Source organism: Electrona antarctica, assembly GCF_951216825.1.
Source record: "Electrona antarctica genome assembly, chromosome: 14".
Classification (NCBI taxonomy): Eukaryota; Metazoa; Chordata; class Actinopteri; order Myctophiformes; family Myctophidae; genus Electrona; species Electrona antarctica.
The window spans coordinates 35469674-35486128 of NC_136795.1; the positions used below are offsets into that span (position 1 = coordinate 35469674).

The 16455-nt window shown below is 41.9% G+C and overlaps 2 protein-coding genes across 2 annotated transcripts; both read right to left on the reverse strand.

The window, feature by feature from the left end:
- Positions 1-698: 698 nt before the first annotated feature.
- On the reverse strand, positions 699-4851 carry mylpfa (myosin light chain, phosphorylatable, fast skeletal muscle a). The gene is made up of 7 exons (XM_079519417.1): positions 4708-4851; positions 3908-4009; positions 2359-2434; positions 2136-2240; positions 1862-1940; positions 1721-1769; positions 699-1611 (listed from the first exon to the last, which is right to left on the reverse strand). Exons 1-7 carry the CDS (start codon positions 4708-4710, stop codon positions 1510-1512), a joined length of 516 nt encoding a protein of 171 aa, XP_079375543.1. The 5' UTR covers positions 4711-4851; the 3' UTR covers positions 699-1509.
- A 4209-nt stretch (positions 4852-9060) lies between these two features.
- Positions 9061-11325, reverse strand: pheta2 (PH domain containing endocytic trafficking adaptor 2). The gene is made up of 3 exons (XM_079519670.1): positions 11231-11325; positions 10796-11099; positions 9061-10508 (listed from the first exon to the last, which is right to left on the reverse strand). Exons 1-3 carry the CDS (start codon positions 11309-11311, stop codon positions 10081-10083), a joined length of 813 nt encoding a protein of 270 aa, XP_079375796.1. The 5' UTR covers positions 11312-11325; the 3' UTR covers positions 9061-10080.
- Between the last annotated feature and the right edge of the window lie 5130 nt (positions 11326-16455).

The window sequence follows — 16455 nt, forward strand, 5'->3', positions numbered from 1 at the left end:
TTGGATCACAAGACGGTCATCTCATCTGTGTAATGAATGACCATGTATCAGGACTACTCTAGAATTACTTGTAGGCGTAGCAATAAGCGCTGGAACAAGTGGTGCCACTAAATAGAAAAGGTGTCAACTCCATCGAGTCCACTGCACTAGACTAGAGACTGAGGGCGTTTGCCTGACATGTAAGCAGAGAGCCACGAGATGGCGCTCGGTGCCGCAGTCTGCTGCAGTCTACTCGTCTGCCTGCCTGTCATTCTAAACTTGGAGGCAGACCAGCCCCTTTCCGTCGTTGGACTCGTTGCCATGCGGAGGTGAACAGCAGCCCCCCTACAAGGAATGATTTTATAAGCTCTCGAAGTTTTATTATAAATATAGCTCTATGGATCTAAGAACTGAACCGGACAGCATACCTTGCAACATTTTTATTGATTGAGTTAAACTAGCTACAAGTTGCTGCATGCCGCATGGCTTTCCCCATAAGGTCTGTCTGTGTGTGTATCCTTTATTCCTACAAATAACCCTTGTTGGACCCTCAGAAATGTACAATTAATTTACTACTTTATCTTTAGCTATTAACTGTGCATTTGACCGTTTCAACTACTGTAGGTATGGGTTATTATCCACCATCTATTCATGTAATTATTCATTTCCACAATATTTCTGTCTACTTTTCCCCACAGAACCACTGAACAGAGACACTATTGTACAAAAAGAGGTTTTATTCACAGTTTGTCCCTTTTTATTCATTACAGAGGAAGGTGAGGAAAGAGTGCAGTCACAATGTAATGGAAACAGCTTATGGAAAAAGGTGATTAGAATTGTGCAGGAAAGAGTGGGGGGAAAGAACTCGAAGAATGTATGTTTTCTTTCGGCTCTTTCTCTCCTCTCATTCGCAGTGTTGTTTTTTCACTTTTAGAGAAAAACATTGGTCATCACTTTAAGGAGACGACTCCCCTAACCTTCTAGAAAAAGGCCCTCCTTCTCACCTGTGCTGTCCTACCTAGGAGGACATCTTCAAAATTTGGAATGAGGTCCCCTGGTTGGTGTGCACCCATCCTCATACCACAACAATGGACTAAACCGTGCTGTGTGCATCTCTCCTTTGAAACAAAGGGAGTTGAGTGGGACATAATTCACTCACACAAACACCCCAGATGTCTCAGAAGAAGTTATCTGTAGTAAAGGTAGCTAGAGATGTGGAGGTGAGAAGACAGAGGTCTTAAGGAAAGAGAAGGTGGATGAGAAAAGGTTTGGATGGAAAGGATGTTTGGCTAAAATCATTTTATTGAAAATAATCCCATTTCCCCATAAGCAAACGCAGACATCCCCACGCGCGCACCTGCGTTCTCATGTTAGCGTCTCGGTAACGGAGAGTCTTTGAGCATGAGTTGTCAGGACACATGAGAGGTAAGCAGGGAGGAGGAGATATAAAGAAAGGACAAGGGAGGGCAGCAGAATAGCAAGGGATGCTGTTTTTTTTTTTTTTTGCGCACGTCACTTCTATCATTCTCTTTACTCCTCCTTCTCTTCTCCGTGTGTGATGACATAGCAGATGTTCTTGTAGTCTACGTTGCCAGCAACATCTGGGGGGAAGGCGGCCCACAGGTTCTTCATCTGAAAGGAGCAAATGATGATGAGTTGGTGAGTCACCCACCGCGGCAGCAGAATCTGATACCACTGAGATATAAATAAACAGGTCGGCAGGCGGCAGCGTTAATGTTACCTCCTCTGGGGAGAACCTGTCGCACTGGGTGGTCAGGAGCTCCTCCAGGCTGGAAAAGGCAAGTATATACAGTCAGTTTTTTTATTTTGTATTGTGTGATACAAATGCTTTAATCATTGAAGTTGTAAACAGAATGCTCACAATTCCTTCTTGATGGTGCCAACTGCCTCGGGGTCGAGGATCTTGAAGGCGCTAACGATAACGTCCTCGGGATCAGCACCTGGGGAACACATACACAGTGGCTTCAAGTTACACCCCAGTAGACACAAAAGTAAACACAGCCATGTTTGTACAAAAAGTAGAACATATTCTTAACTGCATAATTACACTAATGTAGTCATGCCATAGATTGTGATGAGTGACATAACAAGGGAAACATTATTGTCTTGGCAGTGGAACAAATTGAATTGCCTACCCTTCAGCTTCTCGCCGAACATGGTGAGGAAGACGGTGAAGTTGATGGGACCGGGGGCCTCCTTGATCATGGCCTCAAGCTCCTCATTCTTCACGTTCAACTGGCCTGATGTCACATAGTGGGGGAAATTAGTGAGTACTTTCATACACACATTATGCATACACAGTACACACATGCATACAGTATACTACTGAATTGTGCATGTTCACCAATCACCACTCACCCATTGAGGCCAGGACGTCCCTCAGATCATCTTTGCTGATGATGCCGTCTCTGTTCTGGTCAATGATTGTGAACGCCTGACAGGAAGACAAACAATATCTGGGATTATTTCATGACACAATGCTAAACTATGTCCCACTTGTCACCAGTATTGAGAAATATGGTGGAAGCAGACATCTATGCCGGTCATAGATCATGCTCTTTGTATGGCTAGCATGTGACCTCTGCACATTTTAGGTTCTCCTCTGTCAACAGAATATCCATCAAGGTGTCAAGTGAAAAGTATTTACGATGCAATCCTACAGTGTGTAAACCCTGTTAGGGGATATAGTCTAAAAGAAAAGGGGAACTTAAGGTGAGCCTTATTTTTTCTTTATGTTAATTTAGGAAGGTATCATTTCGGCACAGCTGTCTCCCTGTCCCCTTAATGGTCTGGTTAAGCCGCTTACGTAGATGAAACTTGAACTTGAACTCTGTCACCAGCCTTTCTCCTAACTAACACTCTCTCGTTCACACACACATGCACGCACATACTGACTCACATGCACACACACACACACACACACACACACGTTTGCACATACCCTCCATGCTCTCACAGACACAAACACATTCCGCTTACTGTCATCTTTCCATCAGTGCAAAGTGCTAAGACCATCCCAATATTCATGTCCCTTAGGAGCATTTAAGATGTGGTATCACTTATCACACAAGGAATGCTCTCGTCTATTTAGAGCCCCTATCCCTTAACAACAAATTGAAATAACAGACACCATCATAATCCAATCTCTTGACAGCCCCTCCTTATAAATCCTGCATGGCTTCAGCACACTCCACCATACACAAAGTTACAAATATTCTTCCCCTCATCTTTTTTAACTTTAATGTTTGTTCAGGGCACTAAATGACAATGTAAGACGTCATGTGGCCGATATAACTACATCGTACAAATGCAAAAAAGGCACCCCTCACTTCACACAAGTGTGATGTTTTTCTTCTATTTCTCTGTTTTACTTGTACTCTTGTTTTGTTCAAAAACAGTAGTAACAATCTCTAGTCTTTGATTGTTCTTAATGTGGAGTACATCAGGAAGTGCTTGATTATTCGCTCAACATTCAAGAAACAAATGCCTGTCAATGGGCAGAGGATAACTTGTGTTGGAAGCCATCAGCTGTTTAAAAAAAACCCTAAAAAGAACAACAACAACAAAAACACATCTTTTAGATCTCTCCCTCCCTGCCCTCTATTTACTCCCGGGCTAGCATCATCATCCAGTTGTCACCATCAGCAGGATAACTTAGGAAGATGGCTGAGTGACAGCTGTGGGGGGGGGGGTCAAAGGAGAGCTTGCTCTCGTGGGCTTTAGAGGGTGACAGATATTTCAGGGCCGCCCCTAAATGACATTCGCATGTTTGTTAAATTGGCAGAAGGTAAACAGGGATCAAGCAGGGTGGCAGCTGCTGTAAGAACAATCGACCCCCAACTCTATTTTGGTTGTAAACCTCTGAGAAAACCAAGGAGAGATTTCTGTGAGATCAGACGAGCCTCACCTCTTTGTACTCCTGAATCTGGCTCTGCTCAAACATGGAGAACACGTTGGATGAACCACTGTCTGCGCCCGCTGCTGCCCTCCTCTTAGCCTTCTTGGGTGCCTGGAGGACAAAACACATGAATCAAGCATCACATTCAGTGACCCTGGTTAACACCCGGCAGGGTGCCACTCTAGCGGATATCATACCACGAGCTTGTATTTCTAACTCGCTGGTGTTGAACTGATCATGCTGTTCATTTACAGTAGATGACTGATCTAGTACATATGACACGTTCAGATCACATTCAGTCCTCAGTGAGTCCTACAATCTGACATTTGAATCTGGCATTTGACATCTAAAGTAGCATAAAATAAAAATGTCTTAAGTGAGCTTAGAAAAAAACAACAACAAATAAATAAATAAAAACAGACGGTTTCTAATATTTTCTGGAAGAAACAGAGACTTCAAGTCTCTGTTTTTTCCAAGTTAATCCTATACATGTACAGTGTAACGCACTTAAGTGTCTACCACATAGAGGCTTATTTCACTATGATACTAATAACACATGCATCCTGATAACAGTATGTCCATGAACAGCAGTGGGCCTCATATCCAATGAGGAAAAAACATGTCCAAAAGATTCTTGATCATTTAGAAGACATAGCAAAAGGTCCGGAAGATTTGTCGTTGTAATTAAATAGCCCAAACGTATCAAAGAAGTTCAGTTAATCCAAAAGGGTTGGTTTGATAAATTCTCCTCGGTTGAGATTCCCATCAGCAGCGTACAGTGATGTGGGACCCGTGGTATAGCTACTCACCATCTTTCGTTATGTGTGGAGGTTGGGATGGTCAAGAGAAAGAGAAGACTGAAGCCGCGATATACACCCGTTCCCGGGGGGCTTATATACCTCTTTGCTGGCCAAGCTAACTTTAGCCCCAGCTTCAAGTTTGGATTGGGATAACAGACAGACAGAGAGAGAGGGCGGGAGAGAGTAAGGGAGCAATGAAGGATGATTTGGTGGCCAAAGAGAGGGAGATAGTATGGGGTTCCGAGATATCACCTTACGGGAGATCAGAAATAGACCCAGGAGTCTTGGTATTAAGTAAACCTGATAGCTCAGGGACAGTGCCATATATTTGGAGTCCCACGTGGACTAATATGGACATTGAGGACATAGAAGCTTGTGGGACCGGAGGACACCGTTTCTCCCGCCCTCTTTCGGTCCATCGGCAGCAGTCTACAGTCAGACACATCAACCGCTCTCTGACTTTATTTTTGGTTTGTGATGCCCATTGCGATATTACAGACCAAGATATAAGCATTCTATAGCTGAACTGAATAGGTTTTACCCTGTATGTTCATGTTCGATTTGGCTTTCACAACACTTTTCCTAAGTACATTTTGCTTATGTTGAGTAACGGGCTGTGATGTAACGTTTTACTGCATACGTAATGATTAACGCTACCTTGCAAGAATACCATGGCAATGATGGCATATATTATATAAAGAGTATCAGGCCCATTCCTAAATTCAATCATCATTGCAATTCATGACCGGCGACATGGGTGAACATGAAAATAGATACAAAGACTGAAAACTTAACAATAAAGACATATTTTGGGTTGTGTTTGTATAATAAACATCAAATATTTTCTTCAGTGTAATTCATTCATTCATGGATTTGAAACAAACACAAAAATGCTAAGAGCTGTAACTCTTAACTAATTAATGATTGTAGAAAGTCAGGAATCAAGACATTTTATCAATGTATTGTCCTGCCTCTGAGATTATGTTTAGGATTATGTTTTATATTTATTTATATTTAGAAAAAATATATAGTATAAATATTTTACTTAGAATGGTCCCTGAAAGACTACCTAATCTCATATTGTTATGCATGTGCTTTCTAATAAGTGAATTTGGCCTGAAGACGTAATGGCAATTGTAAATAAATATCGGCACTTGAGATCCTACCTGTGAGTGAAAATGCATAAGAGTGGCATATGGATACATGTTTATGTTTTGTTCATATGTCACATCCTCAGATGAGGTTTCATTCTCATTAATGACGGCAGTGCTACATTAACAACACCATCTCAAACATCTTCAAGCACTGTTAGTCTGGCTGTGGTTCTTAGTTCCCATGACTAGGACGGTTCCTCTTTAGCAAAGGCCCCAGTCATGTACACATTTCCACCTCTCCACACACTCAGACAGTGCCCTTCCTGCTCACCCGGCCCTCATATCCGCACCCCCTTTCCATGTCCCTTTCAAATAAGGGGATTACTTGACTGGCTGATGGCAGCAGACATTCTAAAGAGAGTATAAAAGGGACAGCTGAGGGTGACCAAAATAGCAAAATAAACTTGTCGGTCTGCCAACTCCCTCAAAGCTTTGCTTATTTATTTATTTATTTATTTTTACATCCAAATTGACCGGTGACAAAAAAAAAAAGCCAGAATTGTTACTGGTTTTCACCTTATAAACACGTTTATTCTATTTGTCTCTTTGAGAAGTTTATTTTTATCCCTCTCCTTGTCCTCGCCTTGCCCCCTACCTCCTGCCCCCAGAAACCTTCTTCCCTCACTCGCAGCTGAGGGCCTATAGAAAAGGCGGGCCTGGTTCAGGAGGCAGATTGTCAAGCGTGTGATCTTTACCACCTTTATTTGCAAAGATCTTTGACCTCTACTTCTCACCACCTTGTTCCAGGAATGATTGTGACATGTGTCACCCACCCACTCTATACGTTATTGACCGTCATTCATAATCCAATGTACTAATAGAGGTTCAATTAGTTGTTCAATGTTGGCTCAGGAAGTAAGCTCAGCTGAAGGTCACTTGAGGGATATTTGATACTTTTAAATTGCCAAATTAAAGCCTTCGTACTGGAATACCTGCATGACCCAACTGGCAGGTCAACTCTCTTTAGCCTTAAAGGACCACTTCACCACTTTTCAACATCTCTTCATATAATTGGTCCTCACTAATGTTCATGATAAAACACCACCATTTTTTCCTACTCAGTCTGTGTCTCATAGGAGGGCTTTGGGCAGTTCGGACACCCGTCCACCAGTGACATCATCATTAGGCAGATTTCTTTTTAAACAAGATTTGTTTTCAAATATATTTAGATTTTTATTATCGTGAGAACGATGGCTTCAACTTTTGCATTGCAACTTTTCAGGAAAAGAAAGCCTGCCGTTTCTATTAGCTTGGATTCACCATCGATGATGTCACTGGTGGACGGGTTTCTGAACTGCCCACAGCCCTCCTATGAGACACAGACTGAGTAGGAAAATAATGTGGTATTTTATCATGAACATTAGTTAGGACCAATTATAGGAAGAGAAGTTGAAAAGTGGTGAAGTGATCCTTTAATGCTGTAATGTATGCTGTATACACAGGTCAGAACTGTTTGTATAGTTCACCACACAATACTTACTGCTATTTGCCTGATGTATACTTGGTTTACCACTTATTCATCCTCCTTCTGCTGATTGTATATTCTGTATATCCTTGGTCGCAAATGTATTCATAGTTCGTCCAGAATTCTGTTTTCAACCCTATCCGTTCGTTTGTGTGTCTGTGAGCAGCAAATTTTGTGCACCGCTGGACTGATCGCCGTGAAAAGTTGCACGCACGCTCCCAGTATAGCCTAGGCCAGTGGTTCCCAAACTGTGGTGCGCGGGCGCCTTCTAGGGGGTGCGCGACATGAAAAGTCTAATGGTGGTGCTATGGTTTTATTTGAAATATATTAACATATTATGCCAATATATGGCAAATAATGCAGAATATAGCCTATGCTGCATATATTATGCCATATTCAGGTTCATACAAAGGAAATATATGTCTCTATATAGCTTATGCAATTAATATTTCCATGTGGGGGGTGCATCAGTTAGGTCGGGGGGTAACAGGGGGTGCATGGCTAAAAAGGTTTGGGAACTGCTGGCCTAGGCCAAGGAAGAACCTCTAACGATATTTTCAGATCGGCCTCATAGTGCCTCTATAACAGGCGTGCAAAAATAAATAAATACAGGACATGTCAGGACTACACTTCAAGGAGTGCATTCTATGTTCTTCATTTTTCTGTTTTAGGTTGCAACATATGGACATACCCGAAATACCTAAATAACCAGAGAAGATGCAATCCTAAACTGTATACTATACCATCATCTCTGGTCACTGACCATTATGTTTGATAGTTTATTATTTACTGAATATATGACTTAAAACCACTAGTAATACCTTAATACCTTTCTCATCTACCAGTACTTGGATAATATTTATTACTTGGATATATCTTGCACAAGTCTGGCTGGATCTGCCGCACTAACATTTCACTGTTCATACGCTTATGGTTATGTGACAAATAAGGTATTTCAATATTTGAACATTGAATTAATTAAGGTATGAACCTTTTATTCTATTTATTTATTCTTTCAACCTGCCCAGCTGTGCAGGCCACTAGTATAACTCAAGACTTGAACTCGCTGCATTGTACTGACAACACTGTTTGGCTGTAAAAAACAAAATAAAATAAACATTGTGATTAGTTTATATTTTGCTACATTGGAGTTGTTGATACCGTATACAGATGTGTGTACATTCCATGGGTTCTCTGTGTAAAATAATACAGCTTGCCACGCTCCCCAAAACCCATCTATCACATTTTAGACGATTGGTATGTCTGTCTGTACGGGCTGGAATGTGGAGAAGTTCCCAGCTATGATGGGGGGGATACATAGGCAGCTAAAGACAGGTCAGACATGTAAATCTATATCCTGGACCGTGTGTGTGTGTGTGTGTGTGTGTGTGTGTGTGTGTGTGTGTGTGTGTGTGTGTGTGTGTGTGTGTGTGTGTGTGTGTGTGTGTGTGTGTGTGTGTGTGTGTGTGTGTGTGTGTGTGTGTGTGTGTGTGTGTGTGTGTGTGTGTGTGTGTGTGTGTGTGTGTGTGTGTGTGTGTGTGTGTGTGTGATGTGTATGTTCACAGGGCGTACTTTCAACAGTATGGACATCGATACACAGCAGTCATCCCAACTAACGTGTTCGGACCACATGACAATTTCAACATAGAAAATGGACATGTGCTTACAGCACTCGTGCACAAGATCTACAAGTCCAAAAGTATGTAACACAGGCAATTAATTCAGACTTTGTGTAATGATCAGAGTAAAGGTATTACGGTATTAATAAATTACACATCCACTTGTCTTCATTCTAACTTATCTGTCTCACAATTGTTATCACAGCTGCACTGTCCTTGCACTCACACTCACAGGCTTCTATAAATTCTTCCCCTATTTTTGACTAAATCACACGTTAATACTAGCTTTAATTAATGGCTTCAAAAGATTGTACCCATGGTGCCCTCTGCTGTTTACTAGCTGCCATATGATGTTTTCATTATTTCAACACTTTCTTCTTGGCTCCAGCCAGCAAATTAAAACGTATACTGAAATTGTGCACATATTAGTTCTGCCTGAAGCTCAGAAAATCCTTGTCTGGAGGGCTTTACTGAACAGTAGACAGTATCCTAAGGAGACCAGTGTTTGAATCCAGGTGGTTCCATTGGACATTGGAACATTGGATTTATCGTTATAAATGTGTTTATTTTTTATGGATGCAAGTGTGGCTTACTGGTATGTGTGTATTTGTATTTACTATTTATATTTATATTATTATTTATACTGTGCACATCATTAGGGCTGTGCTTTGCCTTCTCAGTTAATGTCCCACTAACGTGTCGTGATAGTTGACCTTTATTTGAATTTAAAAAATGTAGTAGATAAATAGTATATATACACATATTTGTTGTCACTGGAAATTAATAAACTCTGCCATCAAACCAATAAGAATAAGCACAAAACTGTGGGTGCTTTAACATAAAACCTGAAATACTTAAAACCTTGGAGGATAATCAGGTATAAGAATAGGTATATAAAATATAGGGATCTTGGGTTAATCAAACTGCTCTATAAAAAAACACTGATATGATCTAATTGATCATATGAAATGGAGGCATATTAAACATTTAAAATAGCTTTAAAAATGTGCAGTATCTATGCTGCACAATGTTCTTAAGCATATCTTCATAATACTGAAAGCATACTGTAGCTCAAATTTGACACACATGGATGACTTCAGTTTTTTTTTTTTCTTGCTTGCATCACCACAGTGTAATGCACTTATCACCCTAAATCTATGAGATCTTCATCGCTATGTTCTTCCTCCACCCGTTTAGTCTTCAGCCAGTCTTTCCTCGCTTGCATCACTTCCTGTCCATAATAGTCATGGAGTCTACTGAACTCCTCAAGTGGATCCAGGCCCACCAAAGGCCATTCTCCATAAAGAGGTGCTGGTCCATTAAGAGGGGTGACATGAGCGTTTCTCTTGGGCCAAAGCTTAGGGGACTTAGGGGACTTGGTCACTTTCGTAGGTATTGAAGGTTCATTTAATACATGACTGGCACTGAAGCTTCTGCCCTCTCTGACCATGGTCCTTGATCCCTGCACCAGGAGGAATGAGCCCGAGGTGGGCGAGCTTGTGGGCTGGTTGAGGCCCTTTGCAGAAGAGCACTGCTGGTGGGATAGACCAGAACTATGGTCACGTTTCGCTTCTGTAGAAGGAATGGAGAATCGTATATACAAATTAAACTGTAATCACATTTGGATAAGTTCAGAACAATGTCTTACATTTTGACCTGAGATCAGATTCTAAAAATGTCTTCTACATCCTGACAGTTTTCTGAAAAAGCTATGTGTCAGTGGTTCTTCGATTTTTCAAAAATAGCAGACCTACAAGCTTGTAGATCTGCTATTTTTCAATAGCTAAAGCATAACATAATGCTAACACCAAAAGGGGTTCCCGCCCATAATGGGTTACACAACACATAGTGATACACACCTTCATACTGCTTGCCCAAATCTCTCACCAGCAGCGATAGATAACAGTGGCTGGCAGAAAGCAAGGCTTTGATCCAACTCTCTTGGGTCTGGCGATCCTCGGCTGCAAAGGTGTAGGTTCTGAGTCCGGGCCCTTGGAACACGAGGGATATTGCAAACATGCCATTGTGTTCACAGTGCCGGACAGCACATCCTTCAAGGACGATGACACCCAGCAGGTGGCGATCAGCTGGCCGGTCCTGGTAGAACAGTAGGTTTGCCTTCAAGACAAACCATCGTCTGTGGAACGATCCATTCCTCTCTTTCTATGAAGACATATTGTAATGGTGACAAAAAAGGTGAAGTTAAATACGTTACAGATAACACTTGATGCCTTGTTAATAGATCATTCAAAGCATCAGTCATTTTTTATTCCATTTCATTTTTTCCCACAAACCTTTTTGTACAGATATCCTTCCTTATCCACAGGAGAGGTGCATGACAGGTAATGGGTTAGAATCTTCTCATGGATCTTCATCACTCTTCAAGGAGAGTCTGTTTCCATATTGTGAAAGATACACCGCAAAATCAATTACCTTGAATGGACCAGTGTATACTATGCATAATATACAGTGTGTACAGTGCACGCACGCACGCACGCACGCACACACACACACACACACACACACACACACACACACACACTCTCTCTCTCTCTCTCTCTCTCTCTCTCTCTCTCTCTCTCTCACACACACACACACAGCTCAGAAATGACTTTACTTTACTCATTACAGACATCAAACATTCTGGTTTAAACTGCATAGAAACAGAAACAGCACTGATCTAAATACTTTTATCATATTTATCAAGTTCTTTATTGTTTGTCATGATACAATTCCTGTGCAGACATTTTTAAAGCACCAACAGGCATAGTAGAAAACAGGTATATTCATATAAGAATAAGCAAGGTAATAACAACACTAGTAATATATTAAGATCATTTATAACCCCCCTATTCAGCCCCCCGTGAATAGTATTACTTAGTCTTACCTTCGATAATGCTGAACGACTCCTCCAAATGCATGCATAGGCTTTACATTATTTGCTGGTACAGATGTGTTCTACTGGTCCTCATCGTTCCTACACATGCTACCATTTGTAGCTCCCTGGTTGTGATACATCTAGAGAAAGACGATGTTTAAATATAAAGTTTCAGGTTACTAACACTGGTTCTCCCTCGGGTACTGGAGGACAAGTGTTGAAATATAAATAACTCGACCCACTTCCTGGTAACAAAATCCTGACACATTATATTCTCTCTCCTCTACGCATGAGTCCACCTTGTGGAGATGGGTCGGTCTCAACTGGACTACAGGTTCTGTGCCTCATACAGACGGTACTACCTGGAAATTAGATCATACAACACATTAAGGGTATTTTTATGCTTCTGCCTCTCTCACTTCCACATTCTTTATACCGTTAGCCGTATAGCATGTACTTCTTGATCTCAGGGGAGTTGCTTTTGTTTTTTGTCTCCACCAGGCCGAAGGCATGGGGAGAGAGTATGTTTTGCACTCCGTCCGTGTGTGTGTCCGTGTGTCCGTCCGTCCTTCTGTTACCAGCTAATCTACGGCACCGTTAACCCGGTCGATGCCAAACTTTGCACACACACTCCCTGGATGCCAACGATAAACCTCTGCCCCACATTTTCCAGAACGGCCTGTTATAGCGCCACCATGAGGCAGCTTTTCACATTTTTTACCTAAAACTGCACCGATCTGCGTGAAACGTTGCATGCACACTCCCTAGAGGCCAAGGACAAACCGTTGACCTGCATTTTCCGCATCTGCCTTTTATAGCGCCACCAGGAGGCCGAATTTTGTAAAACACATTTTTTGATATTACTCCTCCAGATTTTGTCCAAAAATCTCACAAATCGTTACACACTATCTCTATGGTCATGTGCTCAAGTCGGATGTGTCCGATATTTCATATTCCATCCTAATTGGCTATAATTAGCTTTCACAGTTTGCAAGATTGCCCCGTTTTGAACAAAAGCCTCAAATCATGAACGCAGCATGCAATTTACGTGAAATCTTTCACAAATTTTCTTACTAGGCTGAGGAATATATCCCACCCTTTTCACATTGGCCTGTTATAGCGCCACCAACAGGTTGATTTTTGCAAAACACATTTTTGGAACAAAATGCCTAAAAAACATGTTTATATTAATCCTAAACATTTTGCCAAACATCTCACACAGTCCTATCCTCCTGGTGGAGACCTGTGCCCAGAAGGGCACTTTTTCTAGTTTGTTTTGTTTTGGGTAGTATGGAGCACAAACAAACATGGGGATATTATCTTATGCCTGATATTATTTGAATCACTGGTTGTGGGCACGTGAATAGCTTCTTTAAGAAAATGTAATTAAATTCTTCATGTTTTCTCACCAGGTTTCTGATATAATCTAGCCCTGCCTCTTCACTTAAGCCACCTGCAAAAAACAGCAATGTACCACTAAAAACATAAATAGCTTTACTTACGTGATCATAATGGGATAAATGAGGTCAAATACCCTGTTGAAAAAAGCCCTCCATCCTTTTCGTTACCTGTGTTTTGCCTATTCTGGCGTATTTGTGCATGTTTTGTCTAAGGCATGTCTTCACTGTTTTTCAGGCCGAGGACCCCTTAGCTGAGAGAAGGATGAAGCAGAGACATTTAACCACTTAAACCATCAATACTTCTGTAAACTTGACCTTTGTCTTGGTACTTATAGGGCTCCATTTTCGTCACCGCTAAACCCCTTATCCCTAAACTTCGTTGCCTTTTTTTACTATTTTGCAAAACATTTTTGAATAGTTAAAATGGCCAGTCTACAAGCTCACAACATGTCAATGTAGATTGACTAGTTGAACTATTCAAAAATGTTTTTCAAAATAGTAAAAAAAAGGCAAAGAAGTTTAGGGATAAGGGGTTTAGCGGTGACGAAAATGGAGCCCTTAGTCTGCTCTATTTTCCCTGTACACCAAACCTCTTTGCCGAAAATAGCCGATCTACAAGCTCACCACGTGTCGCCAATGCGTTGTGAGCTTGTAGATCTGCTATTTTCAGCGAATGTTCCCCCCCAGAATAGGGATGCGAGTGTTTAAGTGGTTAATGTACAAAATTAAGAATAGCACATTTGGCGGACCCCCTGCAGGATCACTGAGGACACCCCAAGGGGTCCTGGACACCCTGTTGAAGACCCCTGATCTAAGGCAATTCATGACTAAACTAGGAGGAGGCAGGCCCTGCCTCTCGCCATATTGTCCGTCTGAGGCATGTGATGCCAATGAGTATGAAAAGGCGTAGGGGAATGGGGGAAGGGATATAATAAAGGTAGACTCAGTAAACACTAGACTGGATACAAAGAGTTAGATGTAGTAGTGTGGCATGTTGTCATGACTAGGACGTCATGACTGTATGTGTGTGTGTGTGTGTGTGTGTGTGTGTGTGTGTGTGTGTGTGTGTGTGTGTGTGTGTGTGTGTGTGTGTGTGCGCGCACGACCATCCCGGCTCAAATATCAGTAGTAGTCTGAACAGATTTCTGTCATTCTCTATTCTGTGTAATCTGCAAAGTGTGATTGTTCATACATTATTATTGTAAATTATGTTCGGAATTCAAGTCAATGATTGTAAATGACACATTGTAGTTTTCACTAACCCACAGTTGATTTTCGAATCCTTCATAAGAGGAAGTAAACACTGTAATTGACATTACGGCTACATAAGTTGACATTAATTTGTACTGTGCATGAAACTGAAAAGTAATGACATGTAGGATGAGATGTATAGCTATATCTGAAAAGTGACAAACCAGCATGCAGCATAGTTTCAGGAATGAAACCTAAGATCAGTGCGTGCATCTGTACACGGAGAGAGAGAGAGAGAGAGAGAGAGACAGATTGGTCTCAACCCATACATAGACACATGACATACAGTATTTAACATTCCATTCAATAGGGATGTCCCACTCAGATCATCCAAAACAACTAGCAAGATGGCGCTGTATTAGGCCATATTCGTACATGCATTGGCGTCAGCACTCAATAATAAATAAAAAGTGGGATACAATCCTCACAAAAACAGTACTTTAACAACAGAACCAGAGTAATCTAGTAAGAGAGTGGCGACACTAGCGTTGACTCCCATTGTAACAATGGAATGCAGAAGTGCTCATTCTAACTCAATGGGATAGTTCCAGCCATAGGAGCAATGTTTGGAACTATAGCCTATAAGCACCCGCGGCGAGATCAAAGCGTGTCGCTACTCTCCTACTCTACACTCTGAACAGAACAACGCCAACAGTTTGATTGATTGATTGAAGAATTTATTAACAGTTTGCAGAATTACAGTACATTTCAAGCACAAACTCAATACAAAGGCTGTTAACTGTGAGTGGACGACCCAATTAAGCATTACACTTGTTTCCAACAGGGTCCACCATGTTCAAATCATCAAAACATTTAGAGACGTACAAATAGACACTTCTATAGACAGAACAGGAATTCATCAAAAAAGAATTCATCAAAAAGGAGGTAAAAAGGGAAAAGAAATATATACAGTGAGGGGAAAAAAGGGGGGGGCGGGGGGGGGGGGATTCAGATTTTACGGGGGCCAGTTTCGAATTGCAGCCATCCGTAGGTGCCCTTTGAGAGCGGTTTTGAAGGAGTCAAGGGATTCGCATGTCTTAATGACAGTTGGTAGGGCGTTCCACATTTTGGTGGCATAGGAGCGAAAAGAATTTAGTCCCTTGTTTGTGCCGAATCTGGGTTGTACATGGTTCGTTGCACTCCCTCTGGTGTTGTGGGTGTGGACTTCGTTAACATTAAGGAAGTATCTAGACAGGTACATGGGTATCTTGGTGGTGTATCGAATCTTGTGGACCAGACCCATTGCAAGATGCTGTACTCTGTCGTCGACCCTAAGCCATTCCAGCCTGTCGAAGTGGGCAGGGGTGAGGTGGGTTCGGGGGGCTAGATCAAGTAGGAGCCTGACCAGTTTGTTTTGGGAAGTCTGGAGCCTGGTTTTAAGGGCCTTTGAGGTGCTGTGGTACCAGGAGGTGCATGCATAGTCAAATAAACCCTGTACAAGGGCTCCTGTTAAGGTCTTCAAGGTGTTTTTGTTGACCAGTGAGGAGATCCTGTAGAGGAATCTTGTTCTATGGTTGACTTTTTTGATTACGTTGGTGGCCATTTTATCACCGGAAAGATTAGCCTCCAGGATGGAACCTAGGTAGGTAATTTCATCTTTACGTGTGATAACATTGTCACCCACTCTAACCAAGAAGCCATTTGCCTTGCTGAGATTACTAATAGAGCCAAAGAGAATGGATTCAGTTTTTCCCAGGTGTAAAGATAGTTTGTTATCAGCGAGCCAGGTGCAGATTCTACCGAGTTCAGAGCTGAGGGCATTTTCAACCTGCAGTTTGTCCCTGTCCGAGACCAGCAGTGCTGAGTCATCTGCGAACAGGAACAAGTTGCAGTCACAGGCTGAAGTCATGTCGTTTACATATATTAGGAACAGTAGAGGCCCTAGTATGCTTCCTTGTGGAACGCCACAGCTCACTGGGAGGGGGGGGGACAGTGTTCCGTTCACTTCCACCATCTGTTCTCTCCCCTCCAGGTAGGCTGTACTATAAAC